General features: G+C 37.0%; 1 protein-coding gene across 1 annotated transcript in view; it reads left to right on the plus strand.

Annotated features, from left to right (window-relative positions):
* Positions 1–5627: 5627 nt before the first annotated feature.
* The window catches only part of CRYBG1 (crystallin beta-gamma domain containing 1), a 47012-nt gene continuing 29203 nt past the window's right edge, over positions 5628–23436 (plus strand). Inside the window, exons 1-7 of the mRNA XM_083373509.1 lie at positions 5628–7076; positions 12007–13435; positions 13603–13770; positions 17459–17506; positions 17598–17716; positions 20579–20741; positions 22923–23059. Coding sequence (XP_083229635.1) covers positions 6376–7076; positions 12007–13435; positions 13603–13770; positions 17459–17506; positions 17598–17716; positions 20579–20741; positions 22923–23059 — 2765 coding nt within the window. The 5' untranslated portion in view covers positions 5628–6375. The remainder of the gene's footprint in view (positions 7077–12006; positions 13436–13602; positions 13771–17458; positions 17507–17597; positions 17717–20578; positions 20742–22922; positions 23060–23436) is intronic.

Consider the following 23436-nt stretch of genomic DNA (forward strand, 5'->3'; position numbering starts at 1 on the left):
AATGCCGTCTCCGTGCTGTGTCCGGGCCTGAAGCCCGATTGGTACGGGTCCAGATAATCAGTTTCCTCCAGGAACAGAGGGAGCTGATGTGCCACCACACTCTCAACAACCTTCGCCAGAAAGCGAAGGTTGGAGACTGGACGGTAGTTGTTTAAAACAGCCGGGTCCAAAGCAGGCTTCTTGAGAAGGGGTCTCACCACTGCCTCCTTCAAGGCGGCAGGAAAGACACCCTCCTTCAAGGAAGCAGTTATTACTGCATGGAACCAGCCTCGTGTTCCCTCCCGAGTTATGAGGATTCCCATGCATTTTATGAGGATTTCATGACAATGTCTAAAAACCTAGCCAATAGTTATGTGTACAGCAGATCAGTTATGTAGTTATTGGATTTTAGAGTTGACATTGGCCCTACAACAATAAAGTATTCTAATTTTTCTGGAATCCCTGCAATGTGTTTCTTAAATTGGCCTTTCTCAAAGGGCTGACAAATCTTGAATTCTATATGCAACTACAATTAAACTGACCTTGAAAGAAAAATATGAAGAATCCAGCCAGTTGCTCTAAATTTATTAGAGTTTGTAATAAAAAAAGAAATATATAGATATATACAGAAAGTATTGTAACTTCATTTCTTCTGAGTTTGGCTTAATCTTCTGAGAAGAAATGAAGTTGGCTGCTCATTAATTAGAATAAGGAACTGCATGTGTGCAGCTGATCAGAAACTTGCCTAGATACCAAAGGAAGCTTGTAATTATCTCATGAAAATAATAAAATATACGTAGAAAAGTGCAAGCAGCTTTATATTGCTGAGGCTTAAAGAAAGGGAAGGGTTTTAAAAAAAAACTATACTCTCTTGCTTGGTTTAATAACTAGTGCCCTTGTGAATTCAGCTCTTATACACCTGAAGGTAAAGATAAGTAATAATATATTCCTAAAGACAGCATTCCTAGGCATTTTTACTAGGGAATTTTTCAGAACTTGGATTTAATAACATGAAAAGCTTTGGATTACTGGCAACTTGTTTCCGGACAGAGGAAGCAAATAAAATTTAGGTCTCTATTTAGGTTGAATTGTTTTGAAGCTTAATGCAAATTAGAAAAAGAGAACTTCAGCATCTAGTTGTAGAACTTACCATCTTTTTAATGCAGTAGCTTGTAGCTAAAAAGAAAAAGAAAAATGGGTGGTTAGCATAATAGATAGATAGATAGATAGACAGACAGACAGACAGACAGACAGACAGACAGACAGACAGACAGACAGACCTTATTGTCATTTTTTACTGTGGAGCACAATGGCACATTAAAAATGAATTTAGATGGTTGCTCTTAAATGTACACATACATAACACACATTTAAACATGCTATATATACAACATATGTATAGACCTGTACCCTTACATATAAGTAACATATAAATATTAATCACTGTCCATCTTGAATACATAACGGAAGGAGGAAGCTTTTGGAGTTCACAAGGTGAACTTTATTAAGGAAATTGTACTTGCATTTAGCAACTAAGGAAAAAGGTATTTTTAGAAAAAGAAAATTTGGTTTCTTGTTATCAGGTCTAAATTTAGACAAATCAGTGTACGGTGTACTTCATTTCTTGTTCAGTGATTCTTCTCTGGAAGCATACTCTAAAATGCATACAGTAATGTAGTATGGAAAGTTTCGATGAGTAAGCAGAAGCATTGGGTCTTTTCTTTCCTTAGGCAGAAAAACTAAGTGGCTGTGTTAATTGAATTTGTTTACAAATAACAACTCTATTTATAGTATAATATATCAGATTGTTTTGGAAGGGATCAATTTGTGTTAAATAATTTTCTTCCACATCATTGTCTTGAATGACACAAAGACGAACAGTAGAGATTCACTGTTCACCAGATACAGCTCCTTAAACACCATTAGCTAATCAGCATACCTCATTCACTCCACATTTATTTTGAAATATATGTTTTATACCATGTCTTATTTTATAACCATGGTAACGTCAGATGTGGTTGTTGATTAAATAACCTATAACCAATTTTTTTAAAAAGCAAGAAGAATCTTGGCTTTTTACCATACCATCAAAGTGTCAGTTTTGCTTACGGCAGTTTTTCTGTCCTGAATAGATGAGAATAGGCAGCGTACCAGCAGTATTTCAGATTGCTCAGGCTTGTGGAAGCATTTTTAAGAACAACATCTTTTGTGAGTTTTGTTGTGTTCGTTGGCATCCTTCCCTTTTCTCTTCTGGAACGCTCAGCCTGATTCCATGCCACCTTAAAGTAATTGATTCTCTGTGTCTTGTTGCTACATTTATATGCTAGTGTGCAAGCTTGTGTTCAGTAAAGGTAAAGGTAAAGGTTCCCCCGCACATGCGTGCTAGTCATTTCCAACTCTAGGGGCCAGTGCTCATCTCCATTTCAAAGCCGAAGAGCCAGCGCTTGTCCGAGGACGTCTCCGTGGTCATGTGGCCGGCATGACTAGACGCCAAAGGCGCACGGAACGCTGTTACCTTCCCACCGTAGTGGTCCCTATTTTTCTACTTGCATTTTTACGTGCTTTCGAACTGCTAGGTTGGCAGAAGCTGGGAAGAGTAACAGGCGCTCACTCTGTTACGCGGCACTCGGGATTCTACCCGCCAAACTGCCGACCTTCTGATCGACAAGCTCAGCAGTAAACCATAGTTTGTGATTTATGAACTAAACCAAAATTGGCTAGGTTCTCACAAAACTGCATGCTAGTTTAACTGATTTTAATTTAAAATTACCCAGAGGAAAAGTTATGAGACTGAGGTATATTTTTAAATAATAAAGCTGTACCCTCATGCTTTCATATCGTGATTAATACCTAAAATGGCAGAGTTTTATTTGGTGCTCTGCAGATTACCCTCAGAATTTAAGCAGAAAACTCACTATTCCACTGGATCGAGTTTTTCTGATATATTTTTTTTTAACGTAGTGGCCTGTCCAGAAATATTTCAAGGAGATGCTGAAATTCAGGTGGACCCGGAAGTCAGCCGGTTTCATTTCGAATCTTTGCGGGACCGCTGCGAACCCAGACTCCCAAGCCAAGTCTGGGGTTTCGCGGGAGAAAATCGTCCTCCATAATCAGTTTCGTAATCCGCGTTTTACAGCGGGGCTGCGAAGCCGCTTTCTCCTCACGCTCCTTCCCACCCACCTTCGGCTTCCTTTGACTCTTCCAAGGCGCCTGTACCCGAATAACCTTTGTTCCCCGCCGGCTTCTGCGGACATTTTTTTTTCCTCCCTTCCCAGAATTCGTCCCGCCCTCCATCCGTCCCACCTGTGCCAGGTAGAGAGGCAGCCGCAGCAGCTGCAGATACCGCAGGCGAAGGCGGGCCCCTCGCTCCGTCGGGCGGGCGCGGCTGGCTGCTCTGTAGTTTGGCGCCTTCCTGGGAGCCCGGCCTTGGCGCTCTTTTTCTCAGCAGTTGCCTGCGGACTGAAGGTCGCTTGGAGGCGGCCATCGAACTCGCGGCTGGGACTGCGGGAAGAAGAGCCGCTTAGTGAGTAGCCACAAGGGAGTAAGCCAGCCGGCCGGCCGAGAAAGAAGCGGGGACGGGGAAGGGTCGTTGCGTCAGGGAGGGAGAAGTTGCCGAGAAATCCCGGGAGACGAGAGAGCAATCTGCCCTTCGGTCTTCTCCGAGTATAGGGAAAGGCTGGGTGGAGGGGCCGTGAGCCTGTGCTGGTCGAGGAGACGCGCCCGCCCGCCCCGTTTCTCCCTCGGAAGCGAGGCCACAGCGAAAGATGCGCAGGGCTGGAAGGAGCGGGGAGAGGCTGGCCGAAGACAGCGGGTCGAATGACCGCTTCGGCTCAGTCGCGGCACCACTAGCTCTGGCTTGAACTTTGGGGAGAGGTGTTTTCTCCGCAACACTCTTGTATTTACTAGGAAGCACGTGGAAGAAGCTGGAGAAGGGGTTCTGGCTCTTTCCGCGAAGCTGGCTGTTCTGATGATGATGATGATGATGATAAGTTGGAAGGGACCTTGGAGGTCATCTAGTCCAACCCCCTGCTCAGGCAGGAAACCCTACACCATTTCAGGGAAATGGCTGTCCAGTCTCTTCTTAAAAACTTCCAGTGTTGGAGCATTCACCACTTCTGGAGGCAGGTTGTTCCACTGGTTCATTGTTCTAACTGTCGGGAAGTTTCTCCTTAGTTCTAGGTTGCTTCTCTCCTTGACTAGTTTCCATCCGTTGCTTCTTGTCCTGCCTTCCGGCGCTATGGAGAATAGCTTGACTCCCTCTTCTTTGTGGCAGCCCCTGAGATATTGGAACACTGCTGTCATGTCACCCCTCGCCCTTCTCTTCGTTAAACTACACATACCCAATTCCAGCAACCGTTCCCTATATGTTTTGGCCTCCAGTCCACCAATCATCTTTGTTGCTCTTCTCTGTACCCTTTCTAGAGTCTCAACATCTTTTTTATATCGTGGTGACCAAAACTGTTGTTGTTGCAAGGAATTTTAATGCTTCCATCGAGGCAGAATTGCATTCCCAAGAGTTGGATTCACAGACACGCTGAAGTACATGTCGTTCATTAATCCAGGCATTCATTCATTCATTCATTTTTTTTTATAGCTGTCCACCTCAATCCGATTTGGTTGGGTTGTGGGGCAGTGTGTTCTGGCACCCAGTCAAATCTGTGACTGTAAGATACCGATAGGAGAAATTCAGAGAAGACCTAATCAACATTAGCAGTCTTAGTGACTTAGAATAAATAGATTTTATTCTAGTTCTTGTTTTTATTTTTGTGTTTGGCTGTATATAATTACCAATGCCCAATTTCTGCCTAATTTCTTTGGGTATGTGTTAAGCCATTAACTACATGGACTTAGTTTGTACAGCACAATAATTAATACATGTGTGGTTAATTTATGGCTTAGTGAGCAATGCAAATACACCTTAAAAGTAAAAGATGATCTGAAAATTATCACATGCACTAACATGACCCAAACAATGTTTACTAAACATGCTTATTAAAAATGTCACAACTGTACAAACATGAGAAAAATCTGTTCCCCTTCGTTTTGCTGAAAATTCAAAAAGATATTTGTTCTTAATAAGAGTAACATTTTAGAGAACTTTTTAAGTTAGCAATTTAGACTATTTAGAAGTAAACTTTTTAAACTGGGGTAGGGTTGGGAATGGTATTTAATCTGATATCAAAGAACTGGATTGTTAAGTTTGCTTTGAATTAAAGTCACCTTCTGCAAACTGTAAGGTCATGTCCACGTGGTTTTCTTATCAACTGCACAGAAATGGTTTGCCATTGCTACCTTGTGTGATATTTTCTGACTTCTCAGTATAATTTGGAGACCTAGGAAATTCTAATGTACTCCCACTAAAGTACAGAACTATTTCAAACCTATTTTAAGGTCCACTTAAGTTGGCTAGGTGCTGCCATCTGCTTTGATTTCCCAACAAGATTTCACTTAATGCATTTTATAAAATACGATATTTTATATGTTAAAGTGCCATTTTCAAAGAAGGTTCTAGCATTCAACAAATACTTCAGATATATTTTCTTAATTATTTTGAACAAATGTTTAATAAGGAAGTTTTGATTATTATACAATCTCACTTCCTTTCTTTCTTTCCATTTTTTCTAGTCTAAAACCCGCTCTTCAGAGTCTTCAAAGGAAGAAAAAAAGAAGCCGGTTTTGGGAAAGTTTGGACATTTTTTTACTACCGGGAGGAGAAAAAATCCCAAGAATACACAGGAATCTTCTTTAAAACCAAGTACAAAAAGTATCAGGCCTGAATCTCCTCATAAGAATTTAGCTCCATTGGCATCCATAGAAATAGAGGACCTAAATGATCTATCTAAAAGTGAGGAATCTCTTACTGATTCCATTTATGAGCAGAATCAATCAAAGACCCAGAATACTATTGACAATTCAGAAGATTATCTTTACAATAAAGATCTGACACCTTTATATAATGACATTGTTTCAGAATGGAACACTAAAGGGATTTCTTCTGGCAGTGAATGGTCACTTGATTGGCAAAGTAGTAATGAAACCATAAAAAATACCTTGTTTGATAGCAATCTTTCACTTGAGACACTGGAAGGAGAGAACGAACTTGTCACTGATACAGACACGACTCCAGATTTCTTTAACAGTTTATCTACTTTTTCTGATGAAAATCTAGAAGAAATCATATTAAACCACAAGGAATTAGTGGAGCCTCTTACGTTTGCAGAATCAGAATATGCAGACTCAAAAGATGGATCATTTTTTGTGGAACCCAAGCAAAATGAGCATCCTCAACCTTCTAGAATATTGACATTGGATATTTTTCTTCGTAGAACTGAGCAACAAAAACTGAACAAACCAGTAGCTGTTGTATTAGACGACGATTGTAGCAGCACAGACATAATGGATAAAAAACCTGCAATTAGGAAATCTGGAAAGAGGAGAAAATCTCAGAGCTCCAGTGATCTGCCAAATGGGGATAGAAATGCAAGTGAGAATACTGGGAAAGAGGAGCCGGGTTTTGATGGTACTCCTTCTGATATGGTTTCAGAAAAAATAAGCACTTCAGAAAGAAAAATTAGGCCTTGTCAACAGATTATATCTCCTACGAATAATAATGATGTAAGGTCTGGAAGTAATCATAAGGGTTTTGAGAAGTCCAAGCAGCATAGCCCGGCCTCATCCCTGTATAAAAAGAAATCCTTAAAAAAGAATCAATCTGATGCAGGTCCTCCTTCACCCATAGGCATAAAAAGCCCTGGAAAAAATCCTTCCACCAAAAGACAGAAGGACAGTGTAATGGATAATAATCCAACATCCAAATGTATTTCAGTAGAGGAGTTGCCTTCTGATCAAAACATTGTAGTTCCTCCTTTAGGCATTGTGAGCAATAGCAGCACTTTGTCACCACCTGAAGAGAAGACCGAATCTCAAGATTTGCATTCTGTCAGAAGTTCCAATGGCAAGGTTATATTGCCGGCTGACAGGCATAAAAATGATGAGGTAGAAGGCAATGGAAGGCATATTTCTTCTGATTTGGATGAAGCAAAGCCAAGGAATATATGCCTTGACGTTTCCAGAACAGTCACAACAAAAATTAGCCTGTAAGTAGTTCAATGTTTTACATATGATGAAATGAAATATTCGTTATTTACTTATATGCCACCCACGTCACCTATCTTTCAGTAAGCTGGGATTTTAACTGCTAAATATCTGCCTTTATGCATGGATTCTACTTGTTTGGATGTAAGTGAATATAATATACTTCAACTGTCAGAAAGAAACTCCAGCACTATAATTACAAATACTTGCTACAACATATGTAGCTGATGGCAATTAGAATATTTTCATCTTGTTCACTTTCGTTAATGAAGCACAATGCATAGTAGTGCTTTCCATTTTCTATTCTTGCATTTCTCTCTTATTACAGCCAGCACCAAGCTATAAAAATATTTTGCTAAATACAGGTAGTCCTTACTTACAACCATTCACTTAGTGACTATTCAAATTTAAAGCAGCACTGAAAAAGTGACTTACAACTGTTTTTCACACTTATGATCATTGCAGCATCCCCATGGTCATGTGATCAGAATTCAGGTGCTTGGCAACTGGTTTATATTTACGAGGGTTGCAGTGTTCCGGGGTCATGTGATCACTTTTTCCTGCCTGTTGACAAGCAGAGTCAAAGGGGAAGGCAGATTCACTTAACAAGCGTGTTCCTAACTTAACAGCTGTGTGGATTCACTGAACTGTGGCAAGAAAGTTCATGAAATGGGGCAAAACTCAATTAACAATTGTCTCGCTTAGCAACAGAAATGTTGGGCTCAATTGTGGTTGTACGTTGAGGGCAACCTATATATTAAAATATTATCTAAAATCTTTTAGGAGCAGGAGAAATTTCTTTATGCTTTCTTGCAATGGATGGTTGCCTTAACCATCGTTACTCATTTAAATTTATTCCTGGAGTTGTTTTTTGTTTTAATAAAAACATTAGCCATGAGCAGAGTGGAGCTAATTGGAGATGGTTAATGCTTCTTAAATATTTCCCTGACTGTCTTCCTCTCTAAAATTTCCCCTTCCCTCCATCCACTGAAGAGACAATTACATCTAGAGGTCCTCTGCCTTTCTCCCCATTGCCATTATCCTCTCTGTCCCAGCTGCAAGCTCTAGTAAAGTTCCTTTCTATAAAACCAGAACAACAATATTGGGGCAACGGTGGTGTCAGTTGGATCTTGTCATTAACTAAAGATAGCATTTCTGAAATAGTTGGCAGAAACCTAGTTTTGGACAGTTACAATCTTGTTTCTATTTGTATTAAGAATGTTATAGTTTGAATACAGAGTGTACCTGTATGGTTTCCAATCTATCATTACAAGTTAGTGTTTTTTCAGGCTCAAGAACAACTTGTCTCTATGTCAGATGATTTGATAGAATTCTGTACGTGGAAAAGAATTTTAGTGCCAATTTGTAGATAAATGGTACAGGTTCATATGCAGATTTTACACATAATAAACATATATGTGAACCAATTACCCAATCAACTGCACAGATTCTTAACTATTCAGTTCATAAATTACAAATGAAACTTTGCCACATGGAGTTTTATCTTGAAAGACACATTTCAAGTGATCCTGCTGCAGATGAACTGAATTGCAGAGTGATGGATTTTGTTAATACTGTAAATAATGTTGTAAGCCTTATTTTCTGTCATGTATAGTACATTTGGAATAACATAATGTTCTGAAGCAATGTTCCTGATGACAAAAAACAAAAATTGAGATGGCTTCCCTGAGCAATGTTTTAAAAACATGGGTTTTGTGTCCATATTAATTTACATGAGATCTCTTCGAGATAGGATAAGTGAATCCATGACATTTTTTCAGGTACAGTTGTATGATTTGTAAGAGAAGAATTTACCCACCTATCCCTCCAGGTTTAAACTGCATCTGAAAGTACACTTAACTTCGCAAACTAAAGATGTTTTATTTGGAATCCATATACGGATTTTGAAAAGTAAAATATATTATGGTTTAAACTTGATTTAGGAGGGAGAGAGGAAGCATAGCTGCCCTTTAAAAAAACATATAAGGTATCTGTGCACTCTGATATGATCTGCAATAATAGATTAGGGGCAGTCATCACATTTAATTAATAAATTACTTATCTTTGGCCTACCTATAAACTTTGCTCACAAAACCTGTAAGTATAATGCTATATACAAATTGAAAATTAAATTTGTGCAGGAAACAAAAAATTAATGATAGCATTATAAATTGGTCCTATAATTTATATATTTAATTAATTTTGGTTTTGTATATTCTGTGAACCTGGGAAGACAATTACAGTACTACTATGTATAAATTGACATACAGTATCTTGTATCTCTGGTGTTAAGCATTTAAAATAGGCAAATCTAGCTACTCTTCTTAATAAGTATATCCAAAATAGTATTATATTAAAACTTCAATCCAAATTGGTTTCTCAGAAAGGCTAACAGAACGGAGAAGCAAGAGCTGTTTCTATTTATAAATACCAGTGTCCGATAACCAGCATACAATTCTAGATATTTCCCAAAATGTACATCTCTTGTTTTTTTCTGTTATTGTATTTCTTCCCTGATAGATCCAAATATTTGTCTGGAAGCGAAATAGTAACCTTGAATCCCATGCTAAATTTGATTTATTTTATTTGAATTCAAACTAATATAGTTGATATTCCAATTTGCTCAATACTTTTCTTTTGCTACATTCAAAATTACAGTTTGGTAGTTTTGTTATGTAAAAGATTTGTGGCCAACCCAACAGTTTGGTCCATATTTACATTTCACATACAAATATATAAAATAAGCTTCTTTAAACATACCGATACTTCTTAGCACTTAATTACAAAATTGCACCATAAATTAGGACTGTGCGAAGTATTAAAAGAAATATTTCATAAAGTATGCTGGTGTGAAGAAAACCTTCTTTCAAACCATTGGGGTTGCCAGGGTAACCTTCAAACTTCAAAAGTTTTCCAAGGTTATCTTCACATGTGTTTGCATGCAGAGCAGCCTTGTTTTGTCAGCAATTCCAGGTGAAATATTGTCAGGGCATGTACATACATGCAACCTGAAAAATGTCTTGAAGAAAGTATGTGGAGCTTTCCAGGAGATGCGACCACTTCATCAATATAAGGAGGGATGTTTTACATATTTGTGCTTTATATATCCATAATATAAATCTAAATCCATTTACACTGAATTTAAGTTCACTGAAATTGAACTAAATGTGTATAACACACTTGGAATTGCAAATATATTTTCTTAGGACTAAAACTGGCAGCACTTCTGAGTAAGAATTATTAGGTTAGGGGGGAAAAACAGCCATACTTTGAAATAAATTATGTTGAAGTCAATGGTATGTATGTCTATGTAAATATGCTTGACAGGAAGATATTAGTGTCATTTTTCATGATCCTCGGGTGAGCAATCATCTGCAATCAGTTTGCATTGCTTTCCAGTTCTGACACATCCGTTGATATAGTTTCCAGCAAAGACTATGAATTACTGCTGTAGGCACTGTGTGTTCTATTGCACTCGGAGAACCTTAAATGGTTCAAGAATTGGCTTCCTTTGCTCCATTAGAATAGAACAAAAAATTAGCTTCAACATCTTTCAAGGGATAGCCTATTCTTTTATAATTTTCTTTAACCAATGTTCCTCAAATTTGGCATCCCATTCTAACTCTTTGAAGTTATTAACACTAATTCCAAGATATTCCCTTTAGGAATTTATAAAAAAAATTATAAGTATGAAGGACTTAAGCATTTTCCATTTAATTGCTTACAAATTAATTTTTGAACAGGGTTATGCTTCCTTATTCTTATGAAGAGAAGAAAAACATTGGTATCACTTTTTATTTTTTAAATTACATTGCAAGATTGTAGATGCTGTTCCAGAGAAAGTGGTCATTTTCAGCTTTCTTTAAAAAAAACCCTTTGGTTCTGAATTAGTAAATGAACATAGTGATTTAATTCAATTTACATATCTCATCTACTTCAGGTCTGTCTGGACTAGAAACCTTTCGTCTCTTCTGCTCAGTGAACACAAAACTATGAATTTAATGAGTCATAGCAATATGCAAAAGCACCTGAATCCTCAATTCTCTGCTTCATTGATAAGCCTTAGTATGTAAAGGACAAAGTGAAATAAGATAATATAAAGCTTTTTTAAGAGTACAAAATAAAGGTTAGAAAGATATTTTTGAATAAATGTCAAATGTATGTGTGTGTGTATAATTTATGGTAGCTTTCTAAAACAACAATAAAGATCTCAAATTTACCTCACACTCCTCTCTCTTATAGTGTATTTGGGGGGGGCATGCATATATATATATACACACATACACATGCATGCCAGTAGCATTATCAAGAAAAGAAATATATGATCAAAATTGATTTTTAAAAAATGCCAAAAGAGAGAGAACTTTTCAAAGTGAAAATGGTGAACATATTTGGACTTCATGACTTAACAGAAATAAAAAGTGAAAGCCTCCAATAGTAAACGTAATTTTTATGCACTAAAGCCTATGACTTAACAGTAAAAGAAAAGGAATCAATAAGTTGCTAAAAAACCAATGTTCCTATGTTAACATGTGGCTTAAGAAATTACATTGCTTTGTGTGACTTTTTCTGAGGCTTTATTTAAAATTTTGTCACAGGTTCACTTAGAATCAGTTTCATCTTACTATTCCTTTGAATTATTAGAGTATCATTTTGTACATTTTTATACATATTAAAATAAATGACTCAGTGGGAAATACTTCTTATGAGACTTATTTAGGATTCTGCTTTTAGAAAACAAGATTATAATTCTACCATTAATAGGAAGTATGTCAGCGCAATATATAGTACAAGTTGTTATGTGTTTATTTGGAAATACAGTAATTCCTAAACACAGGCATAACTGCTCCATAAATTAAATTTAGAAGAAAATTCTCCTTTAAGTAAATATTATTTAAAAAAATATTACTTTTTATTACTTTATTTTTACAGGCCAGCTAAACCAAAGAATGTTGAATTAAACCTTAAAGCTTCGAAAAGCCTGGAAGATACGCAAAATGATCAAGATTCTATAGACAAAGTTAAAGTTAACTTCAGTATTGCCAATAAAATATCTATGTTTGAAAGCAAACAAAATAATCAAAATCAATCTGCTGATGCTCCTGCTTCAAAAAGAGGTTCTGTATCAAATACATTTGTTGGCAGAGCAAAGTTGAAGTTTGGACGACAGCAAACTGAAAGTGAACAGACTAACAGAGTAACAAATAAAGGAAACCATCCTCAGAAATTACTGCAAAATGGCACAAAAGTAAAAGAAATCTCTTCAGACGTCAACATTAAGTCACAGGGAAAGATTGAGGCAAACGTTACATGTGAGGATGTTAGAAAAATTGAAGACCTTGGAAAAGTTGTTAAATCTCAAGTTAATGAGAACGACAAAGTAGAGGGTAATGAAGTGAATAATTTCACTTCTACAAAAATTGATACAGAATTAGTCAAGGTCAAAGACCTAGATAATGTTTCATCTACATTGCAGAATGAAGAAACAGAAGCAAATAATTGGAGTATGAATGCCACTTCCTTATCTCCTGAAAGTGAAGAGACATTTTCCTTGACCTCAGATCATTATTTTCCAAATAACAATGATAAATCTTTGCTGCAGTCTGACCTGACGCCCCCAAAATCAGAATTAAACCAGGTTTCTCAGATCGAAAATAAAGATCAAAAGGGGATTAATACAATTTCGGAAGACAGCCAAGAATTTGAACACAACAACAGTGGGCAAGAAGATCAAAGCAGTGGTTGCCATGTTTCGGAAGGCAGCAGCACTGATGGCATTTGTGACTCTCCTTCAGATATGGCCAAGTTTACAGAAACACTTAAAAATCTAGACAGTTCTGTTTGTATACCTCAGAAAAAGAAAAAGCAGAAACTTCCAAAGACTCCTGCCCCTCACTTTGCAATGCCTCCAATTCATGAGGACAATTTAGAGAAAATATTTGACCCTAATATATTTACTCTGGGTTTGGGAATAAAGAGAGACAGATCACAAGATCTAACTCCATCTGTCCAGTTAAAATTGCAAAGCTTAGAGACTGAGGCTAGGATTAAACCCAAGCGGGCCTCTGCTGAAAACAGCCTTTTTCTCCAGTCCCTGAAGTTACCCGGTAGAGCAGATTCAGCTCTCATGCAGGAAACGAGTGGGAAAGAGAGCAAGGACAGCACAGATGGTGACATCAAGAGATCTCGGCTTGAAAACAGCACCATCTTCTCCAGTCTGCTAGCTCCCATAACTAAAGAAAAAATGTTCACCCCATCTGTAACCACTGTAAACACAATCACAACATCTTTTGCATCTCAGAAGAGTGCCACTTCTCCAGGAATACCTCCTCTAATATTTGATGTATCTCAGAAATCTGAGGTAATTGTTTTATAACTCTACATGTTATCTGAAATACATCTTATCTGAAATATATTTTATGTGCCATGTTATTTCTATGTTATTTTATATATGTATGTTACCTGAAACATATGTTATCTGAAATATATTTCACCTGCAGCCAATCATTTGTTTTATTTTCTGTTTAGCCTCTTTCAGGTTTCAAAGCACCGAACTATATGGATAAATATTTACAAACCGATGATGCAAAAAAAGAGAGAATTTTGCAAATGCCAAATTTTGGAAGCCTTGAAAACAGTTTTTCAAACTGGTTGAAACCTGGTCAGTGTGAATCAAATGAATTCTTAGCTATTGAGGTGGGTTGAATGCAATCTATCTAGAAATTTTGAAAATTTCTGCATAGTGAAGTGAATTTTTGACCTCATGTTTTTATTCTTCAGTGAAGTACAGTCATTTTGAACTTTTAAAAGCAAAACTGAAATTAGCAATGCGAGTTGCTATAAGAATAACGGTTTTTCCTTCATTAAACATTCATCTGAAAATGTCATTGCCATTTTCTTCGTATCAAAAAAAATCTGGTTTAGCAGTATGTTGTCATTATGCATATCACAATAAAATATCCCAAACTACTCACAGGATTGTCCTTCTGGGGGGAAAAGATCTTGATAAATTTTTGCTAATCCCTCTGAGGAAAAATTATACTGCCAAGAACAGTTAAAATTGTACCTATACATGGGTAAAAATAAAATATAAGACAAATGTGCAATTATTTATTTATAGATTAGACAGAAGCACAGGTATAATGGGAGCTAGTTTGACAATAGTACTGCTAAGAAAGATCTTAAAATAGTTGACATTAAAGAGAACTATCTGATTGCAAAAAACAAGTAAATGCAGTTTTCAGCTACATTTGGAAGTTATTTACACTGAAAGCAATGTTGCATAGTCCTACTTTATTTTGGCTAGGACACTATACAACAGGGATGTAGAGAAATCACAGCTTCAGAGAAAAACAACAAAGATAATCTATGAGTAGAGACTTGGGAACCAAGGAATGGTTATCCTTGAGAAAAGAAAACTAGTGGACAGGAGAGAGGAACTATTTGATAGTACTATTCAAATACGTGAAGGGTTATGAAACAGAAGGAAGTCAATACTTTCGATTGCCTCAGAGTGCAGAACTTGGATAATAGATTTAAATTAGAACAGGGGTCCTCAACCTTGGCAATTTTAAGACTTTTTTTTTTAATTCCATTTATATCCCGCCCTTCTCCGAAGACTCAGGGCGGCTTACAAGCTTAGCAGTAGCTTTCATTCTATGTATATGCCTGCTTATTAGGGCTTTCACACACACCCCCAAGCGGCATTATTACAAAGTCGGCTTAATTGCCCCCAACAATCTGGGTCCTCATTTTACCTACCTCAGAAGGATGGAAGGCTGAGTCAACCTTGAGCCTGGTGGGATGCGAACCTGCACTAATTGCAGGCAGCTGGTGTTACTTAAGGAGGCATTAGCCCACTGCTCCACCAAGGCTCTCACTTGTGGACTTCAACTTTGCTGGCTGAGGAATTCTGGGAGATGAAGTCCACAAATCTTAAAGTTGCCAAGGTTGGAATTTGAATTTGAATTTGAATTTTATTGAATTTATATACCGCCCTTTCCCGTAGGACTCAGCGCGGTTTACAGGGCATATAAAACATCAATACAAAAATTAAGAGCAATTAAAAACGATTAAACTAAATCCCTGAAAAAATATAAAACATATAAAACCCCAGTTAAAACCCCAATTAAAACTCAGCCTGGGCTGGAAAGCTCGAAGAGCCAGGTCTTCAGGTCTCAGCGAAATGAGACCCCTGAATTAGAAGATCCATTCTGACTGAATGTTAGAAAAGATTTTCTCACTGTAAGTTGTGTTCAACTGAGAGTTGTGTTCTGTTTTATTTTAATATTTTAATTTTTATTCTGGTCTGTGACCATGCAAAAAGATTGAAGTGAATTGCAGTCAACATAGAAGCAAGAGTTGTTCTTCATCATTGAATGTGTTCAAGTGGAGATTAGATATCCATTTTTTTAGGCATGCTTTCGTTCATTTTCCTGTACTGCACAGCAGATTGATTTAAATGGCCCCTTCCAAAGCTGCAGTTTTGTGACTGAATACCAAGATGGAAGATGTCAATATTGTGTCCCTTGCAAGGGAGCTTGGTTCTAGTACCTAGAATCAGCCAACAAGCCAAGACTCTGATGTTGATGTGTAGGATTCAGATTCATCCTGGCATAGACAGATCTTCCGGATGTCTTGGATTTAGTCTGCTACCTGCCTATCAGGCCAAGCCCAAGAACAGCATAGAACAATCCAGCCAAAGTTCAGTTCTTTATTTACTTACACCCAATAGACAGAATCTTGCCAGACTAAATGAATACTACACTCACCCTAATGGATGTACCCTGATAGATTCTAGGGAGTGGCTATCCTAACTCTTCCTCTATCTTCAATCCAGCTCTGGGCTATGTTGACCCTTGTCTCACACACCCATACAGCTTGGAATGTGTTTCCTTCTTCCAGGGAAATTGCCATTTCACTGTAGTTCAACACACCACCTCCCCTTTCAAAGGCACATCCACCACACTACTTTCCCTTTTAATAATACTTTGAATTGAACCAGAAAATGGCACAATAATCTGAATTGGCACAGATTAGAATAATATATCCCAATAGTATAAGCCCAGCAATTGCTTAGCGATATGTGTATGAGTGTCTATACATATATGTTGCTCAGGTAGCTAAGATGAGATCAATATTCTCTAAATAAATATAATAGTTTAGACTGGTAAAAGATACTAGTGGCCATAGTGCCATCCTCTGTGCTTTCCATAAATACTGTCAAGTCCAGAAAAAAAATTTGCCTCATGAATTTGAACTTCCATTCCACAATTATCTATATTAATCAATTATTGCACATACCAACCTTTGACAGCAATCTCCTTGACAGTAATAATCACAATCTAATTCCATATCTTTAATATTTAGGATTTATTTAGAAACTACTTTAACTTATAATAAATTAAATTAAAAAGGTTCTTTGTACCGATTTTCAGATGTTTTACCCTATCTTCACTGTACTAACTGTTCCACATGGTATAGTCAACGGGATGAACTGCATTAATATAAAAAATTACTTGCACAAAATAACAGAAGAGATATAGCACATTTAGCTGATAAAGATGTATTCTTAGGGCACAGTTCTCTCTTAACCCTCTGATCAGTCTTGGAAACTTGCAGGAAAAAATAGGCCTTTATGGGTAAATTGAAAGGATGTTCAGTATACATATTTGCATTTGATCAATGTTTTGTAGGGACAACTTGTCTGATGCAGGAATAGTTATACTTTCAACTATGTAAATTATGGATAAATCCATGTAGGAAGGTTTATTCCATCATACTGAGAAATACTAAAAAAAATTTAACTGTACTGAATGTGAATTTCACAGGTGAATCCTATGATCATTGAAATAATCCCAGAGCACATATGTTGTTTTCTGGTACCTTCCAAGGCTAGCAACTCTCTTTTAAGTTTCTGTACAAGAAACAATCAGTACAAGATTGCCCAGCCCATAGTGGGCTTCTTTTCATTGAGATATCCCAAACTTGAAAAGTTCCAAAGTTAGGCTTATTGGGAATCAGGCTTGTACATGCCAGGAGGCTCAGAGGATCCCAGCATTCTTTAACACTAAAAATGTTTTATAAATATTTCTAAATTTAAGGAAAAAAATTAGATCAATTTTTGAGGTGGTCCAAAATATTTCTTTGCACTGCATGAGAAGATATGTTACATGCCCATTCCCTCCCGCCAAATTAAAGCATAGAAAAAGACAAATATCCATACCATGAGTGTCTCCATACTAATTTCTACCAAAGCAGTTTGGATATGCTGCGGTGCTGTGAGGCTGGAGCTATGAGCTCAGTGTTAAGACTGCTGTGAAAATAGAACATATCAATTTCATGCTTGATTTTTTTACAGTTTATTCCCCTTTGCTTTCCACAGACATTTTCAGGAAAAAACCAGAATAAAATTAATCCTAGACCTGGAAAGGTAAGAGAGCTTTCCTTCATTAATGCTTGTTGTTTTATTGTAATTTTCTTGTTAGATTAAATGAGACTGAATTTCTTTTTAAAAAATACAGATCATGATTTACAATAAACCAGATGCTTCTGAAGGTAGCTTTGAAGTTTTTCACGATGTGTTGGATTGCACCTCTTGGGAATTGTCACCTGTGATTTTAATTAAAGTCATCCGAGGATGGTAAGAAGAGTGGTCTCTAGTCTCTTACTTATTTCCTTTCGTTGTGTATCCTGCCACATTGCTGCTTATTCCCTTTCTATGTAAAAGTGGCTTTCTTTATTTCTTCAGCAAATTTTCTGGTTGGCTTCATGCCTGTTTTCTAGCTAAGCTTGACTAAACAAGTTTACTCTGAAGTGTTTTTAAGACATGTTTTAAAGCGTTGTAACATGTATAATCTAATATTTATAGAACCTTTATTGTTAGCTTTGCTTATATATTCTTCTTTCTTTGATGTTTTAAAAGCTTTGCCTATAACTTTTAAAAGCTACATGCTGTCTTATTTCTGTCAAATGAGTACTAGTTTCTGCCTTGGGAAAAAAATAATCGGAAATCTAGCTTTAAATGCTATTGAATGCTGGACTTTCTTAAAGATTTTTCCTGGACTTGTTTTACTGCATTTATCAAATAATGATCTGTTTTCTATGGCAGAATTGCTGCAACTATTAAAGCCTTAATAAAGCCAAGGATAGAGAGAATGCAACTAATGAAGAAGTTCAAGGATGTCATAGAAATAAGAATTTTTTTACATAAGGCAAAAGAGCTTGGTTTGAAGCAGAAGACATGGCTATCATGTTTGTATCTAGAATTAGATTTTAATTTAAAGTGATAGAATTAAAATAGTTCAAGAATTTATTTTCATTTTAAAATTCATTTCTAAAATCTGCCATCTTTCACAAGATGCTGGCAAGCTGATGAATAGGGTAAAACGATAAAAGCATAATAAAAGTATTGAAATGCTTACATTAAGTTTAGCTTTGTAGAAGATTTCAAAAATTTCCACAGCAGCCTATGACTGAGCACTTAATTGTTTTCAATCGCTTTGAACGATTGTTAGTATCTTTCCTTTTGTTTTGCCAGGATAATATGCTACATGTCTTTTTTTCAAACATCTTGCTTGATACACTCATTCTATGTGAAATTCTCAAAACCTAAACAAACATTCCACTGTTTATATTTGCCAGTTGACCAGGTGTTCAGTTATGCTCTGTATAGAAAAGTATAAAAGAGCAATACACGTTTCAATTCCTAGTAACATCCCATCCCATCCCATGAGTTAGTCCTCTTCAGAGTTCCTCCACATTGATGGCTTAAAATTGACATCATTGGGAGAAATAGGAAAAGGCTGGCATTGTGGGGGAGCTGTAACCTTTTATGTAGTATAACAAGCAAGGTGGCAAGGCACCATGGCAAAAGAAATGCTAATGAGCTCCAGCATTATGAGATCAAAAGACTGCAGTGCTAATTCCAAATTGCACAAGTGGACTCCTTGACATAGACTCCTGTCCATAATTACTGCTAAATTGCTAAAGTAATTAGCAATTACAAATAAACATGGTGACCTTACATAAAATCTAGTATATGAGACACAATATTATTCTGTCACCTTTCTTTTCGCCTTCTTATAGTACATCCTTTCATTCAATTCTTTTTTACAGCTTGCTTGTTTGCTTGCCTGCCTGTTTTTAATTTACTCACTAACTATGTGGCTTTGGACACAATTGAGAGGGTTATTTTCCACTTTTTTTAAAAAAAGAAATTGGCATTAAAATCTGATTTAAGCTCTGTACTTCTTGCACCTGAGGTTTGGCTTGCTTTGACTTCTGCCTTTATTTGGAATTACTTCTGGATATCTATTTTCTATTTCCCAGCCTATCTTCTTGATCTTCATTCTGATCTCTTGAAAATGGCATCACTCTCCCTCAAGCACTAGCAAGATCTTCTCTCTTAGCGATTGTTGCCTTATGTCAAACAAGTTAATACTCGTATGCTGAAGAAAGTAGGATGTTACTTTTAGTCACCTTCTCACTCAACTGCTTTGTGGTAAATTATATGGGTTTATTGTTACATTTACATAGCAGGATTATATGAGAGGATTTATTCTTAGTATGTTTCAATACTTGATTATTTTAGTAGTCATGCATATGCACAGTACTAGTTATACTATGTACATTGATTATTTTTTTAAGTACATAAAAGAGTCATTCAGTACTATTGCTGCCCTTGTAGATGAGTCATGTTCTATGCATTAATGTCAGGAATCTTGGTAGATTTAAGCATATTACTGTGTCCATTTGGAGAAAAAGCACCCACAATCTTAGTTTGTTTATCAGATACATAGGTGGAGAAAAGACTGGGTGGACAAAAGAGTTTCATAACATAGAGAATATATAGAAAATTACTATGATTTCTTTGTCCTAAAAATAAAGCAGAAATATATATATATGAAGGATATTTGGGTTCTGTTTATCTACTGATAGAACAACAGTTCCTCCTTAATTTCCCCTCTCCCCCCATCATGTACCTCTATATCTATTATATAATGGACACACACAGCCTAGGATTGAACTGGGAACGTGTGAAGGGATTTGTATGACCTAAGTTCACCAGTTGGAGCTATGGTGGTGCAGTAGTTAGAACTCAGTATTGCAGGCTAATTCAGCCCACTGCCAATAGTTCGATCCTCACTGGCTCAAGGTTGACTCAGCCTTCCATCCTTCCGAGTCTAAAATGAGACACAGATTGTTGGGGGCAATAATGCTGACACTGGAAACTGCTTAGAGTGGGCTGTAAAGCCCTGTGAAGAGGTACATAAGTCTAAGTGCTGTTGCTGTTGCTAGTTCATCATCGAATGAGCCACTCATTTAAGTAGAAACGCGCACCAATCTTTAACCACCTGTTTGTTACTTTTTATAATAATTTTGCACTAGTATTTTAAAAATCATATTAAGGTTTTTTTTTGTTCAAAATTATAAACAGTTGTCAATAGGAATTAATAGGTATTTGATCCATGCCAATAGTTTTATTTGTCTTCTTGTATTACAGTTGGATCCTGTATGAAAAACCAAATTTTGAAGGCGTTTCTATTCCGATGGAAGAAGGAGAATTCGAATTCTCAAATCTCTGGGGGGAAGAAGCATTTGACAATGAAGATACATGCAAAGCTCCTGAGCCTATTGTAATTGGTTCAGTCAGGCATGTAGTAAAGGCAAGTAAAGAGTGAAATTACAACAAGCAGAATTTGATTTTATTTGTAGTTCTATCCAATGCTGTTCAGATTTACTCTAGTAAATTATACATAAAAATTATACATAAATCTTGTGCATATGTAATAGTGTGATATTCTCCAGCTAGAACCAAGAAAAATAAGATAAGATAATAAGATAAACCTATGTGAACAGCTCTGTGTTCTAGGTGATGGGATTTTAAACAAAGCCACAGTGTATGCTAACCAATACCTAAATACTTCCTCTGCCTCTGCTTTAAAGATTAAATGGCACCTTAGTGGTTTCTCCTACCAGTCATATCCAGCTCTAAGGGACGGTACTGATTCATAGCCAAAGAGCCAGCTTTGTCCAAAGATGCTTCCATGGTCATATGGCCAGCATGACTATACACCAAAAGCACAAGGAACACTGTTACTTGCCCACCAAAGTGGTGCCTATTTATCTACTTGCATTTGCATGCTTTCAAACTGCTATGATGGCAGTTGCTGGGACAAGTAACGGAAGCTCATTCCATCATGCAGTACTTGGTTTCGAACTACCAACCTTGCAGTTGATAAGCCCATCATCTTAACCAGTTGGCCATGATAGTCCCTTTTAGTCCCTTTATGGTTGAATAAATATAGGAATTAAGAGGGAAATTGGAAAGATATCAGATAGACTACATATATCAGCCATGATAAATGGCATAGACTAATTATATCATTCCATTCTTTTAATTTTCACATGGAGGATTCTATATCCTATCAAAGACAATCTTATTATGGAAAAATTAATTTTCTGAATGTTGAAGTGATTCAATATGTATAGGAAGAGAAACTCCACCAACATTTAGGTACAGTTGAAGCGCCCTAAAATACAGAGAAATGCAGTTGTATATCTTTATCATTATTGTAAGATCAGTATTTATGAAATATGCACTATTAGTTTGATGGGATTGAGTAACGCAGTGTTGTAATTTAGTAGGGGATGTGTATTGGCGTTCACACATGATTTAATGTGTTTGATTCTGATTTTGATTCATTTCCGTATTTATAATTAATAATATGTACTCTGGGGTGGATTACAAATTGTTCCATTTTGAAAAAGGAACAACACAGAACCAGAAAACCAATACAAAAGAACAGAAATGGCAGAGAAAACAAACCTAGAGGTGGGCCAGGAAAAGAAAGAGAGGGTCAGTAATCATCCTCACCAAAGACCTGGGTGAAGAAGCCCATCTTCAGGCCCCTTCAAAATAAAAATAAAGCGGGGGCCGCTTGTATCTCGGAAGGAACCTTATTTCAGAGAAGAGGTGTTGCTATAGAAAAGATGTGTTTCAGGGATGCCGATAGATTGTTTAATTGATAGAACCCAGAGCAGATCAACCCTGTCAGATTGACCTGGCCAGGAAGACAGGTGGTCCCTCAGATATCCAGGCCTAGTGCTACGTAGGGCTTTATAAGTAGTAACCGGCACCTTGAATGGCACCCAGAAACACACTGGCCACCAGTGCAGTTTATAAAGCAGAGTGTCACATGGGCCATAAGAAGCATGCCCATCACTATTTGTTCACTGCATTCTGGATCAACTGAAGCTTCTGGGTGGTCTTGAATGGCAACCCCATATAAAGCACATTCCAGTAGCCAAGCTGACAGGTGAACAGGGCATGATGCTTTTAGATGCTATTAGAGGTCAGAACTGACAAGGTAAGAGCAATTTGGCTATGCCTACTTAATTTAAAACAAAAGTGCGCATAGTCAAGGCCATGGTTTTCCCAGTTGCAATGTATGGCTGTGAAAGTTGGACCATAAGAAAGGCTGAACGCCAAAGAATTGAGGCCTTTGAACTATGGTGCTGGAGAAGATTCCTGCGAGTCCCCTGGACTGCAAGGCGATCAAACCGGTCAGTCCTAGAGGAGATCAACCCTGACTGCTCTTTGGCCACCTAATGAGAAGGAAGGACTCACTGGAGAAGAGACTAATGCTGGGAAAGATTGAGGGCAAGAGAAGAAAGGGACGACAGAGAATGAGGTGGCTGGATGGAGTCACTGAAGCAGTAAGCGTGAGCTTAAAGGGACTCCAGAAGATGGTAGAGGACAGGAAGGCCTGGAGGAACGTTGTCCATGGGGGTCGTGATTGGTCGGACACGACTTCGCAATTAATTTAAATTTTATAAATTTTCAGGATTATAGAATTTGCCGAATTGACCTATTTACAGAACCACAAGGATTAGGTTTAGTAAATGCATATTTTGATGATACTGAAGAAACGCGACTTGGTTCTTCTCCGAAGACTTGTTCTATCCAAGTGTTTTGGGGCATGTAAGTATGTGAATATGTATATTAGCCGTAGTTATTGGATAACCCCTGAATCTGTTACATATCTTACAGCTCACAGTTTGTTTGTTTTTAGAAATGATAGTTATTTCAGGAATGATTCATTGATAACAAAACAAAATATAACATATACGTACTGTAGGTAGCTTATTTTGTGATACAATATCTGATAGACATTTTGGTGGCTATTTAATATATCTTTGGTCTTCTTATGAGCATAAATGCATCTAGACTGAAATCTTGGTTGTAGCTATTACATGCCCAAGAATAATTTTGCATTAATCTTTATAAAACTATGTGGAAGTTTGCACTTTACTGAATGAAGAATTCCCTTGGATGAATAGCTCTAGCCTCCCGGGTAG

Source organism: Vipera ursinii (genome assembly GCF_947247035.1).
Source record: "Vipera ursinii genome assembly, chromosome: 1".
Lineage (NCBI taxonomy): Eukaryota > Metazoa > Chordata > Lepidosauria > Squamata > Viperidae > Vipera > Vipera ursinii.